Below are 14,246 nucleotides of genomic sequence, written 5' to 3'. Positions count from 1 at the left end.
AGATGGGTGGAGGCTGACTGGTGATCCTCCTGTCCATCACCTCCGTCAGCACCAGCAGTTCGCGCCTGGTGAATGCGGCGGATCTCATGATGGCAATGGTGTTTTTTTGACAAAATATTTTTAATAAAGCACCACAAAAAATTTTGATTGGCTAATGTATTTGGGAAATTAACAGGACAAATTCTATTGGTTAGTGTATGAGTCATGTGTTCGACATGGCCACAAATCTCTTGAGAGTTATGATAGGCTTGATGCAGTGACATGCGTAAGCAAATTTAAATAAAGAAATGAACCACAGAAAAATTGTGGGGAGACAAACAAATAGAACAATTGTTTAATTGGGGCTAACATGTCTTTTGAACAATAAAAGCAAAGGTTTCAGCCGTACGTATTCTGCGAGCAAATACAAACACGGACAAGATTAAAGTTTATTGCATTGTGTTGAAAAAAAAAAAAAAATTAAGCTAATTGATACATTGATTGCCATGATACGATTGAGGGAGGTAGGCCGAAAAAACGAGCAGGTAATCGGAATCTGACAGTCCCACTTCCGGTTTGTACTTGTGCGTGCGTTCCCTTCAAGCCATTTCGGGGATGTACGCTCGCTATTTGGCACGCTCGTTAGTTAGAGGTGGGGTCGCCTGAGTTTGGGGCGGATTTTTAGCTGCGTACGAAAATACGAGCGAGTGCTTGAATTTAAATATTTTTTTTTTACGTACGCCGAACGTGCGTACGCCCACTTGCGAGTGGGTCTGAATCGGGCCTTACTACACTATCAGGCGCAACTGCTGGCCAAACAGAACATTAAGAAGACTGCTGCCGCCTTATAACCAAGGATCAGTGATTTCAAAGAATCTTGACTTTATCACATTTGTATTAGACTCCTTCATACTTAATCCTATCTGAGGGAATTATTGTATCTGTGCGCTGTCCCTACACACACTTTCACACAAGTCTATATAAACTTTCAGCATCCGTATACACGGTAATACCGATTGGTGCGTCTTTAGACGCCAACATCTGTCGCACCATCGACACTTGCACCAGCCCTATGGCAACTGCAGTTTCTCCGTCCATGTATGGCCTCCTATGTGAGTGGTCAGGCATCTGTGTACGCAACCATTTTCACCGACGCGCCGTTACACTCCCATCGTATCTCAGTGCATGCGCTAAGGCTTCTTCCCGTCACTGCCCAGGGACTCCCACTATTTTTTCAATACACTTCTTCCATATACTTGCCTACTCTCCTGGAAGGGGTGGAGGCTCCCGATTTTCTGGGTAGTCCCCCTCTCCCCTGGGAGAGTGGTCTGAGCTCCCAAATCCTGCCCACTTCCTAATGAAATGAGCAGGATGAGGAGATGATACCAGGAATCACCGGTCTGTAAGAAGGGGAAGGGACTATATGAAGAGATTGCATCATTTTTGCTCAGCCTCCTCCCCACACACCTGCAATCCGCTTAATTTTGCGTGGTCAGCCACGTCCCCTCTCCTGGCTTCTCCCAGAGAGGAGACTTTCAAAGTAGGCAAGTATCCTTCTTCCTGCCTGCGTCTGAAATGTCAACTGCGACTCTGCATGGACACAATCAGGAAGCTTGCGCAGTCCAACATCGGCAGTGTGTACACCTCTTAATCAGGCCCCAGATGAGAACTGTGTATGTCTGACACTTTTTTGTGTCTCCTTAACAAAGAAAATTTTGTCTGCCCTCCCTTGGCATTCCCCTTTCACTTTACTATGTCAATATGGCATTTATTATGAATGCTGGGTTTTTCCAGCTATAAAAAAATAGCACTTAAAGCATCTATTTAACATAACCCTAGATATGATTCAGTGTACAGGTGTTCTTTAGCTAAGACTCTATGGCAGGGATGGGGAACCTCAGGCCCGGGGGCCGTATAAGGCCCGCTGAATCATTTGGTCTGGCCCTCTGAGCTTTTTTTCTGCTAGCCTCATCTGCCTAGCGGGGTGCTTACAATGGCACCCTGCAGCCAGAATCTATGCAGCAGTGCTGCCTGGAACACTCTTAGGACGCTTCAGACGGTCACACCTCTGCCCTTACAGCTCCCCGGAGCATCCTCAGGATGCTCCAGGCATTGCTAAAATCACCGGCGATTGTGACCCCGCCCTATGTGACGTTACACAGAGGGGGAGTGGCCTGCTCTGGGCCCGTGAATGTTATATATATCAAAATGGCCCTTGGCAGAAAAAAAGTTCCCCGGCCCTGCTGGGATGCAGTTTATAGACCGGCGGACTAAATGCCGCTGGTCTAGATGCCGTCAGGAGAAGCCCGACGGGGGACTTAAGATAGGCGGCAAAATACTGATGCTTAAATTAATCCCGATGCCAGAATGCAGAAGGATGCCAGTCCGAACTAGGTAATTCCGGGGAGTCCTTAGCGTTAGCCATGGGGGGGGTTTGGTTTAGGAAGAATAGCAGGGTTAGGGTTAGGTTTTGGGGTGGAGATTAGGCTTAGGCACCCCTAGTGGGGAGGGTTAGGCACCCCCCCGGGGTAGTTTAGGCTCAGGCACCCCCCCCGGGAGGGTTATGTTTAGGGTGCGGTAAGGGGGGGTTAGGTTTAGGCACCCCCGGGGGGACTTACGGTTAGGCACCACCCTGGGAGTTTTAGGGTTAAGCACCCCTAAGGGAGGGTTAGGTGGGGAGAGGGGAGGGTTAGGGCACTTACCAGCTGGCGTTGGGATCTCCTCCTATTGGGCTTCTCCTGTCGGGATTTGAACCGGTGGCTGTGTTCATACCGATCCCCTCTCTACAACAGGGTCAAAGGAATGAACTCCTGGCCTAAATTGACATATAGTACAAGTGCCACCATGTTGAATAATGTGAATCACAGTTGATCACAGTAAATATATTAAACAACATTTAGATTATTAATGAGCCTTGTCCTTTTACGTTCCTGTGCTGGGAGATGTGTGCAGTGACGTCGTTTTTATTTCCATTTCACCTAGTTATACACATACAAATTATTTTATTAGCACAACATAAGGACGCCCACCTTACCTTACGCACATCCATAATACTTAGCAAGACTGCGAAACCATCAGTAACATAAAGTACAATCGGAGCCTCACACACACTTGCACAAGCTGTGACCTTACTCAGGAATTGCTAACCTCATAACACGCACTGAGTACTCGAGCTGCGTATGGCAACGCAGTGGATAATTTATGAACGCCCCTGCAACAGCATTCAAACCATACTTACCGACATTTTGGCAGCCTCCTCTGAGAGGGGGCTGCCAGTTCAATGCAACAGGGAGGGTGGGGGTGGTTTCAGTAGGCGGAGCCCTGCCCCCCACTTTATAATGCCATACGCTCCAACTATACCGTTTTAGCCAGTAGAGCACCATTTTTCAATGGTCTGTACTGGTAAACAGGGGCTGTACCATTTTGTACCAGGTGGGTACAATCTCCCATTTTCTTTAGCAGCGCTGCTGGGACATAGGACTCCCGAAGCGCTGCTGAGTGACAGGTGGCTCCGTCCTCCGTGGTTCTCTGCAGTCTACACTGATGCTGACATAATGACATCATCACGCCAGCGCCAGTGTACAGAAGGGCAAGGCAGTGTACCAAACAGTACCCATGGACATGCCCCTTTTACCTATGACCATGCCCCATTTATCTATTGCCACGTCCCCGTGCCAGGTTTTAACTGAGAAATGTCGGAAGGTATGTAATGCTGATATTACCGGCATTATAAAGCAGGGGCTGTGGCTATGATGATGTGATTCAGCGCAAATCACGTCATTGCACCCCTGGCCCTCCCACTATCGCAGGGGAGTGGCAGGGGCCAGCTGCCATTCCAGGGGGCTTGCCTACACTTGCGGGGTGCCGGAGCTGCACCCGATTTTTGGGAGGCTCCCGGCAGTCCCGGTAGAGTAGGCAATTTCGTTAATTCGGACAGATCTAATCGCAGTTCTAATCTATTGAGGAGATCCAGATAAATCTGAGTTGCGGTTCTGATATTCCAGCGGTTCAGAATTTGGATTTTAAATCTGAATTTCGGGGTTTGGTTTGCAAAAAATACATGATTTTTGCTGTTTTTAAACTTTTAATCATTTGGCTTTAAAAAAAATCTAGATCCAAAATCAAAACACACTGATTCATTCTGATCCAAAACCAAAACACGGGGGTCAACGCACATCTCTACAGGATTTTATATACAGATGTGTCCACATACACTTATACTCAAATTGCGCCAAAAAATCCTGCTCGGCACGTCATGGACTTCATGACATAGCCACCACAAAGCATCCCACCGGAGTCTTTGTCACAAAATATGCCTCTTACTTGCATCACTGATGCGACAAAAGTGCAATGCAGGTACACCATAAATACCGATGCTGAAATTTCATGTAGCTTCTATGTGTGACTCAGGGGTCTAAGTTCTGAGCCTTGGAAAGAGATAAAGTGGACGGAGCTAAAGTGCTAACCAATCAGCTCCTAACTGCCACTTTACAGGCTGTGTGTGAAAAATGACTGGTTGGTACTTTGGGCGGGATGTACTAAGCATCGCACACGCGATGCAGTACATCCCGCCTCTTATCGGGTACATACCGCGGTTGATTACCGTGGTATGTACCTAGAATATCGCAAAAAAAGACAGCTCTCCCGATAAGAAATGTCCTTTGTGATGCCCCTGGATAGAGGGACTTCCAGGTTTATTACCCATGCTCAGAAGGCCGCAGGCCGTGGGGGGAGATGGGAGGGATCCGATTGGATCCCTATCAGTGAGAGGGTCCCTGAAAGAAGGCTTCTATTGGGTAATGCCACCTGAAGATGGCATTACCTACAGGGACGAAGCTTTGTACATATGGGAGTTTTACCGCACTTTCCCCTTTAGTACATCCCACCCTTTATCGCCATCCACTTTATCTCTCTCCAAGGCTTAGTACCAGGGGCCTCTTTACAGAGGAGGGGGCCCATGTGCATTCCTCATCCAGGGCCCCCTCCTCTCTTCCCAACGACCAGCAGTTGACTAACGCGGCTGGCCAGCCACCGGAGCATTAGTAGACTCTGGCCACTAGAGTGTGCCCGGAGTCTCCTGCGCATGCGCAAAACGCCAGAAAATTGGCCCTGTCTCTAATTTTAGTAAAAAGGCAAAGCAGAGTTCAGAAATGTGTGACACATGCCATGCCTTTCACCACGTATTGTTATGCCTAATCTGCAACTTTATACCAATTTCTTTGTGATTAAAGTATTAATCTAGTGTGCCTGATACACTGTAAGTCAGGGCGGTCTTAACAGCCCTGGGCAAAGCAATGCACTGGGGCCCCTACCCACCCATTGTGCCCCCAGTAGTAAGCCCCTTATATAATGCCCCCAGTAGTAGTCCCCCCAATGCAGTTTCCCCAGTAGTGGTACCCCCTATGCAGTTCCCCTTATATAGTGCCCCCAGTAGTAGACCCCCATGCAGTGTCCCCAATAATGGTACCCCTTATGCAGTGCCCTTTAAATAGTGGCCCCAGTTGTAGTCCCCCCTATGCAGTACCCCCAGTATTGCCCTTTATATAGAGCCCCCAGTAGTGGTCCCCCTTGTAGTGCCCCCAGTAGTCCCCCCTTGTATTGCCACCAGTAGTAGCCCCCCTTGTATTGCCCCCAGTAGTAGTCCCCCCTTGTAGTGCCCCCAGTAGTAGTCCCCCCTTGTATTGCCCCCAGTAGTAGTCCTCCCAGTAATAGTCCCCCAGTAATAGTCCCTCCCTTGTAGTGCCCCCAGTAGTAGTCCCCCCCTTGTATTTCCCCCAGTAGTAGTCCTCCCAGTAATAGTCCCCCCAGTAATAGTCCATCCCTTGTAGTGCCCCCAGTAGTAGTCCCCTCCCCTTGTATTGCCCCCAGTAGTAGTCCCCCCCTTGTAGTGCCCCCAGTAGTGGTCCACCCCCCCAGTAGACACACACATAATAAAAATAAAAAATAATCACTTACCTGAATCCTGATTGCCGCCATCCGCTCCTCTGTCCGTCCTCTGGGGCCGGCCCACTCTGCATTATGGGAGAGATGTCATGGCGTCTCTCCCATTACCCACTGCGGGAGCCAGAAGCTCGGCTAAGGCAGTGGGCGCAGCAGCCGATGAGAGTCTGTCTGACTCTCATTGGCTGCTAAAACAAACACACTGCTGCCGGCGCCGGCGGCTGTGTGCTTGTCACTGTGTAGTGCTGACCGAACTCCGTCCGGTCAGCGCTACACACGCGGTGCAGCTGTGTCACAGAGACACAGACTGCCAGCGGCTGCGTACCAGGGGAAGGCGGGAGTCGCTCGTCACCTGGGGCTGGGTGATCGCAGACTAGTGCTTTAAAAAAAAAACATTTACTAACTGGCAGCAGGGGCCTGGAGGGCCCCTTAAAGCTTTGGGCCCTTGGGCAACTACCCTTAAAGCCCAATGGAAGAGATGGCCCTGCTGTAAGTGACTTTGTATGTGGCTATGATGTGACTAAGACACAAAAATCAGGAAAAAGTACAGGGATTGCTACCAGTAGCAGAACGGCTAAATCACGCCAAGCATCTTGCGCCATATGGTGAATGAGGACATATCTGTATGACTGCAAAGATCTTGTGCCACAGATTGGTGATCCAGGACTAAATCAAATTATTTATGATCAGTGTGATAGGCAAAACTAGTGCTGGTGGCTGCCAAACATACAATATGTGGACAAACAGAACCACTACCCTGTCCACCACCACATAACTGAGCCTAAGGGTGACAGGTAAGGACCATTTACTTCATTTAATAATCTTTTCCAAGTTTCTCAATAAGAAACTTTTGGCCTAGGTGATATATTCCTATATTCCTATAAAACCACCAAGCTGCACATTTTCAGATTATCAAATCTTTATTCATGCGTTATGCAGTCAAAATATCGACATTTAACATGACGACATTCTGTATACATCGATATTCAGAACATGCTTACATTCTGGTGTCGACATTCTGAATGTTAGACATAATATGCCACACCCATTCGTGCAGCCCATGCACCAATTCAGTAGCCCTTTTCTGTTTGCTCTTTTTTGTTATCAGCCATTTTTGGAGATAGGAATTCCAGAACTGCACATAGCACTTAAGGTGAAGTCTAATCAGTGACCTACAAAGCGGCAACTAACCCCCATCTTCCTGCTATCTCTGCATCTATACTGATATGCTTCCAGGAAGAGGCATGAAATAGTTAATAATAACTGATCCGTGGATCTGATCCCTGAGCTCCATCATTCACTGCAGAGGTTGGGACTGGGAGAACACGGTTAATAAGGGTATGGAAGGCGGAGAGGTTATGCCTGGAACAGACATCATGTGACTATTAATGTTTTGGTACCCATGCAGGCAGAACAGTTCCCAGCATCAGTCAATACAAGGGATGGCAGGGGTATGTTAGTATATCCAGGCAGCTATCAACAAATGTGTTACATTGCCTGACCAGACACCCTGCAGGGGGATTAGAAGGGCTGGGATTGAGCTGTCACACAAACAAGGGCAGGAGGCTTGGTGGGGGGATTATTTGTTATGCAGGGGTTTATCCCCTCTGGATAATGCATCAAAGCACCAAGCTCCGTTCTCTCAGCATGAGCTGTCCAGCACGTTCAAGCGATGAAATGGATGCTGCGTTGGGGGGTCATGGAACAGAAAAGCCGCCACGGCCATGTGGGTCTAATATGGGGTAAGGAACACGATTTTCAAGTGCCCCCGCTCACTTCTTTTGTCTTGTGTCGTTCCAACCCTCATGTTGTTACTGTTGTTCACATTGCAATATATCTCCCCCTCACATCCTTCATAAAATCCCTAACCCCCCTAATCTGTGTAAAATAAATGAAGAGGCAGCAATGAACGGAAATTATAGTGTATGCATGATTGCAAATGATGGGGACATTGATGATACATCAGTGCTAGTTAATGATATGCGGGGAGAGCGCGTTAATGAAGGGACCGAGCTTAATGGGCTCCAATGTTTCGTTATTTTAAATATCCTGCAGAGAAGGAGAAATTCCTCAGCTCACAATCTGCATAAGATGTAAATAATTTCCTTACTGCATTAAAATGAAGCCATCCATTATTTTGTTCTTTTTTCTTCCCGAGAACTGAAAGTCAGACCCCATGTAATATAAATTGCTCTCCCTTTGGAAGAAGTGAAGGATGAGCTATGTACACAATAACATCCATGAGACCTGTCTCATGCAGACAGAAGCAGACAGCGAATGCAGAACAATGCTGGGAAGATCCTCTTCTCAAACAATGCTTATATCAAAGGATGCTCCGCAGTATTCACACCATGAGTCATGATGACATTATAATAGACTGCAGTTGTCTACATCAGAGAGGAACAGAAAGTGAGACTTTGAGGAAAGCAGCCATTTGTGTTAGTAAGCATGATAACAGCTAGTCATCGGAGACTGGAATTATTTTACAAAGTCATCAACGTGATCTTTGATCCAGACACTGATTATGCAAAATAGGCAAAGCCTGTCTCTTGTGTATAGTTACAGCAGAATCCGTAAAGCTGAAGGAATTGATTAGTGCAGCATGGATTGTTTTACACAGTATAGATCATTTACAATTCTCCCACCAGGATTACGTTAATAGTTTAACGTTTGTGTTGAGAAACTAATGCAGTTTGTTCAGTGCATTGCTGCCTAGACGAGATGTTAATAATATAAAGTGTTGATCGGATTATTATTCCATCTGCAGGATACTCATAAGAAATGTATTGTGAATCCAGTCATGTTTCACGTTCATCCCTGCACCATGAATTCTTTATAATTGACCTGTATCAAACAGGTAATCTGGTTATCTACTGCTATACATTGTTCTCTATCTTTCCATGGGATCTATCAATCCTTCGAAACAATGTAGAAGTTTATGAAGATGACGAACCCAATATACAATTTACAGCCATTTTGTGCTATTTATTGCATGAATTACAATGCAATATTATCAGGATACAATGAGGTTTAATTGGAAAGTTTAACACTGATGATAATTTGCCAATTTTATGATTTAGTTTGGACGTGTCCAAATAGATCTGAACCCAGGACAGTTATGCTTTCAGGGATAAGCACAAATCCAAGGAGAGTGCACCAAGGCATCTATTTTAATTGATATGTTTGACGCAAAAGGTGCAACAACGATCCCGATCATTGAAAGAGTTAATAGTAAGAGATTATTAGATTTGAGGAAATAAGCTGTGAAATCACAAATCTCCTTCTGGCACCAGAACCCTTATCTGTGGCCATCTGTGCAGAGAGCAAGCAAGGATAGGGGGAGCCAGCAGCGTTAGCTGGGATATTTAGCTTAATGAAAGCCTAGTATGGCCTACAGAACTCTCCTAATGTCATTCCTACATTACGGCGGTATAAAGAGGTTCTCAACAATACTTTCATATTGATTTTTTTGGAAAAAAAAAATGAAGTGTACTTGGATTGGTTATAGGAGATAAACCGGATACAGATCAGTTCTTTCATGTCAATCATTTGTTAAAGTACAACCCCCTCAAGACAAATGTACAGTATGTATACTAAAGTGTGCATTAGGGAACGAAAAAACAAATGGAGCAAGCATAGTTTATACAGTAAATTGTTTGCTTAGTTATATGAATCATGACTGGTTCATTTTATATTAGAAATGTCATATTTTGTTTTCTAATCACATCTTTTATTACTTATAATGCATCACTCTGCTGAAAATGCAATTTCATAAAAACAATAGCCTTTTTCTCAGGAGCTTTGCTGTGAAGAATTCCTTATATAACTACTGAACATAAAAAAACGAAGAATGTAAAGTGTGATGTTGGTTTGCGCATACAGTATGTATATAGGGGGCCGCTGTAATGAAACTATACCGGAGTTTAGTGTTGTACTGCATGAAGTCTGTTGGTGCATTGCAACAAAAAGCTGTCACTTAGGATGCTCAAGATTGGATCATATACTGAATGGGGCTCTAAGAAATAAGCTTTTTTCCGGAATGATACACTCAATGGGGGAAATTAATATCAGTGCGATGTTGAATAGCCGCAGGAGGGAGCTCCTGAAGCTATTCAATACACCGCGCTGTTTGGATGGGCAAAAGGTTTCTTCTTGCACACCCCTGGGGATGCGAGGAGGAAGCCAACAAAAGTGCTGGGCGCGCAGCTGTTTTACTGCTTAGCGCGACGCTAACAGCCACGGGCCCGGCACTTTAGTCAGAGAATGCCTTAACACCCTTGTTAAGTCGCAAGAACCAGCATTCTCCGAGATAACAGAGCACTGAAGTGAATAGCTCCAGGAGCTCCCTCCCGGCACTATTCGAATTGCATTGATTGCATTCCCCCCAATGTATGTAAATAAAGTATAATATATTTATTCTATAATCCTGTGTCTTCTGGGGGAAATCATATTATTTTTGGTAATAGCATTTTGACCTCCAAATCAATGATAAGGGGCATTAGATCAAGGAAGTAGGATAGTTTCCTAGTCCAGTAAAGCTCCCAGTTGGCTGGAACTGAGAGGTAGCCAGCTGGTACTGTAGGTCTCCAGCTGTGTAGTTACTACAACTTCTCCACCAACATTCAATAAGTAAGGAAGACTGGAGTTAAAGGTCTTTCATAACATCTCCGTAGTTGTTAAAAATGCACAAATGACAAGGTGGCTCCTGGTTAAAGAATGAAAGCACGATAAAGAGCCGTTCCAGTGCCGGCTATATATAAAGAGGAGTTTTCAGCATCCTCAATGTGGCTCAATATTTTGAGTATGAGTATACACATATGCCGATCATTTGTATTCGTACATTGCAGTTTCTAAGGTAGTCCCATAAAATTTGCCAACTTACAGTATTTAGCCACACCTCTCATTAATATTTATTTACATTTTATTCTAACATAGAATATGCTGCTTGGTTGACATTCCATAGTGTTTTATATAACTTCTTACAGTTAGGGAATATCAGGGACATCTTTATTGTAGATCATAAAAATAAAACATAATTGCTCACCGTGTGAATATGTTTGTGGACTGTGCATCCATTGCAACTACAGATAGTGGTTACTTTGGTGGAAGCACAATATAAAGTTATTTGATGGCAGACTGGGTGCTGCCCATGTGCTGCCAGTATGAACCGTATGCTCCACAGAATGAAGGCCACCAATGCCTGGAACTGTACAGGAGGGTTGCAGCCCATTCTTCCACGAGATCATTTAACTCATGACTGGTTGGTAGTGAGGGATATCACTGTCTCAGATATCATTCCAATATATCCCATAAACATATGCACACCCTCCAACATGACCCATTCCATTAGGTACAAAATGCTCTGCTCCTGGACTTCCCTCTTAATTTATGATTGCAAACACCTGTGTTGAAACACCTGTCTCATCAATTACCTAGTTCAACACAGGTGTCTGCAATCATATATTAGGTGGGAAGTCCAGGAGCAGAGTGTTTTGTACCTAATGGAACAGGTCATGTTGGAGGGTAGGCATATGTTCCAACAGTGTCACTGTCCAAAGGTTGTGTGACGTCTGCATTACTATTGTGCTATGGCCTGACTAGCTCATTTGAAGCATGAGGCCATCCTCAACCTCCCTTTCCTAAAAGTTCCCTTGCATTACCAATGTATCAGTGGGAGTAGTGTACACCACCACGACTGGGACACACCTCTCAGCAGTCATGACAAAAGTCATAACTGTCAAGACGAAGGGGCAGGACACTAAAATCACCCCTAAATATTGACAGTTGGTAGCGTAAATACAGATCTGGTGACTGAATAGGCCATGACTTATGAATATAACATCAGTGCCATGCTCATCAAACTATTAGGTAACATCACAACCTCTGTTGCTCGGTCAAGAAAGAAATGCTGCAGCACCAGGAGAATATAATGACTCAGTACCATTAAGCAGCAATTAGCATTGCCCTGGTGTGCCTTGCCTGTCTTACCTCCTCTGACACTGTCTGCAGCAGTTATCTCTTTCAGGGGACTCTCCATCATCTACACTCCCAAACCCAGAGATAGAAAGGCTGGTGCAGGAGGCATCTAAATTTCACCACTCAGCACCTTGCAAGTCATACCCATGTTACTCTCCCTCTGCTTCACTTCCTTTAAAGTTCCACCAGAAACGTGCTGGCAATTGCTGCTGACAGTGATTTAGATCAGAGAACACAGTGCTACAGGAGTATGGAGCTCTGCTGAAAACAATGGTATCTGACAGTTACTGGTTACAAAGGGTACATTCTCTGATGTTACACAGTGATGTGTAGCTACTGTTTTTCTCTTGTAAAAACTCACAATGCCAGGAGGAAATGTTAATATTACTATCATATGTACAAAAAAAAGTGGCATCACCCCAGTTTTTATTTGCTCACTACTAGCCCTATACTCGTGTATTCCCACCATAAGGAATCTATCCATGGTCCCTGAGATATAACTTTAAATGAAAAAAAAACCCAAAGCTAAGACTAAAATGTTTATCTTTGTCAATGGGGTCAGAACTTCCAAAGTACTAATATCTGATATCCCAATACCTGGGATAAATCAGCGGTCAATAAACAGCTAAAATAACATATATACACACACACATATATATATATATATATATATATATTATATATATATATATATAATATATATATATATATATATATATATATACGATATGCTGCCAAAACAAAGCCCTATCTGTTCTAAAAGTAATAATAAACAAATTCCATAGTGAGGTAGATACACACAAACTTATATGAATAAAGTGGGGGCTGATATCACTTTGTTACGGAACCCGCAGAGGCTTTTCGTGCACTTATAATAATAGAAGGATCCCTTCTTGCACCACATTTTTTGCATATTCTGCACTTGCTATTTATTTATGTTTAATAAATTATAAGACTTCAAAGTGATTGGTAGAGATGTACAGGAAACTGGGGAAAGATTTCCTATCACATTAAATAGAAATGTGCACAGCTGGACGTAGTGGTAATATCCGGCGACACCTTGCAAGTGGGTCCCTTCTCCTCTGCTGCGCCATCTCCCCAGTGACAGCTTTGGGAAGATGGCGCTTGTGCACTAGAGAGCAAAGACTCTGTCACAGTGGCAGAGTCTTTGCCTTCACTGTGCGGTGCCATCTTTCCGATAATTACAGTGGGATGATGGCACAGCACGCTGGAAGTGGGACTCCCTTGCCAAAGCCAGGTAAGTATACTCTCGGGAGGGGGGGCATCCCCCCCTCTCAGCGCCCCTGGTAGTCATTCATTAGATTTCCATTGGATTTATAAAGCAGATGTGGGGGTGGTTGTATTCTATGACATTTTATTCTAAAAAAATTGACTTTTGCATTTATTAAGGACACTATGAAGACACTATTCTCTCTAGTGTATATGACACTTCATTACACTACATTGGGTAAGAGTAGGTTAATGTGACTTTCCCATTTATAACTAACACTATTAAGCTGCAGTAGTATACTATAGCTGGGAGTTAGTAAACACATTTGTAAGCCTGTCCTGTGTAGAAACAGCGCTCTCTTTTGAGTTGGATGTATCTTGAGACACACATAAAGCCATCAGGCATCAATGAATACAGTATCGTTCCTGGAAATGATATTGTGGAATGTGGGATTTGCCTCCCATGGATACACGGCACTGAATCATTGCAAATCCACTGGTGAGGCATAATCTATAATTGCTTCTCTTTCCTGTAGTACAATCTTGGTGTTTGAGCAGTTTGTGCTATTCATCTCTAGTACAGTGGTTGCTTCAATAAATGCTCTAATGAATAAATTAATTAGAACCAGTTTGATTGGTTGAATACTGCTTCACTTCATTCAATGTGGCAGGAGTGTTTTCACGTTACTTTTTGTTTGTTTGTTTCCTTATATCTAGAGATGAGCTCCGGGAACCGGACCCACCCTAATGGAGGCAAAACCTTGCGATCCCACTGTCGGATCTCAAGGTTTTGCCTCGAGCAGCCATTTTAGAAAGTCCCATTAAATGCAATGGGCTTAACGCTTATTGGCTGAGCCAATTATTATTATTATTATTATTATCTCTTATTTACATGGCGCCACAAGTGTTCCAATCAGCATTAAGCCCAGCTGCCGGCACCCCGTGCTGCCAACACCCCCGCTCAGTGGCGTAACTAGGGTATTTGGAGCCCAGGGCAAATCTGAAAAGGGAGCCGCCCCCCCCAACATCCCGAGATGTGCGCGCGCGGAAAAAATGGGCGTGGTCACTTAAAAATGGGGCGTGGCAACATGACACACCCCTTTATTTTCACGCTGAACATT

General features: G+C 44.7%; 1 protein-coding gene across 2 annotated transcripts in view; it reads left to right on the top strand.

Moving 5' to 3' along the window:
* Positions 1-7,533: 7,533 nt before the first annotated feature.
* LOC148506202 (regulator of G protein signaling 8-like) overlaps positions 7,534-14,246 on the top strand; it is a 56,058-nt gene continuing 49,345 nt past the window's right edge. For both annotated transcript variants that reach the window (XM_088447141.1, XM_088447140.1), the window contains exon 1: positions 7,534-7,661. In XM_088447141.1, the coding sequence (XP_088303267.1) occupies positions 7,534-7,661 (128 nt within the window). The remainder of the gene's footprint in view (positions 7,662-14,246) is intronic.

Source organism: Taudactylus pleione, unplaced genomic scaffold (assembly GCF_031769625.1).
Source record: "Taudactylus pleione unplaced genomic scaffold, aTauple2 ptg000421l, whole genome shotgun sequence".
NCBI classification, from domain to species: Eukaryota; Metazoa; Chordata; class Amphibia; order Anura; family Myobatrachidae; genus Taudactylus; species Taudactylus pleione.
Note: the sequence above shows the minus strand (reverse complement) of the source record. Positions and strands in the feature narration are given on the sequence as shown.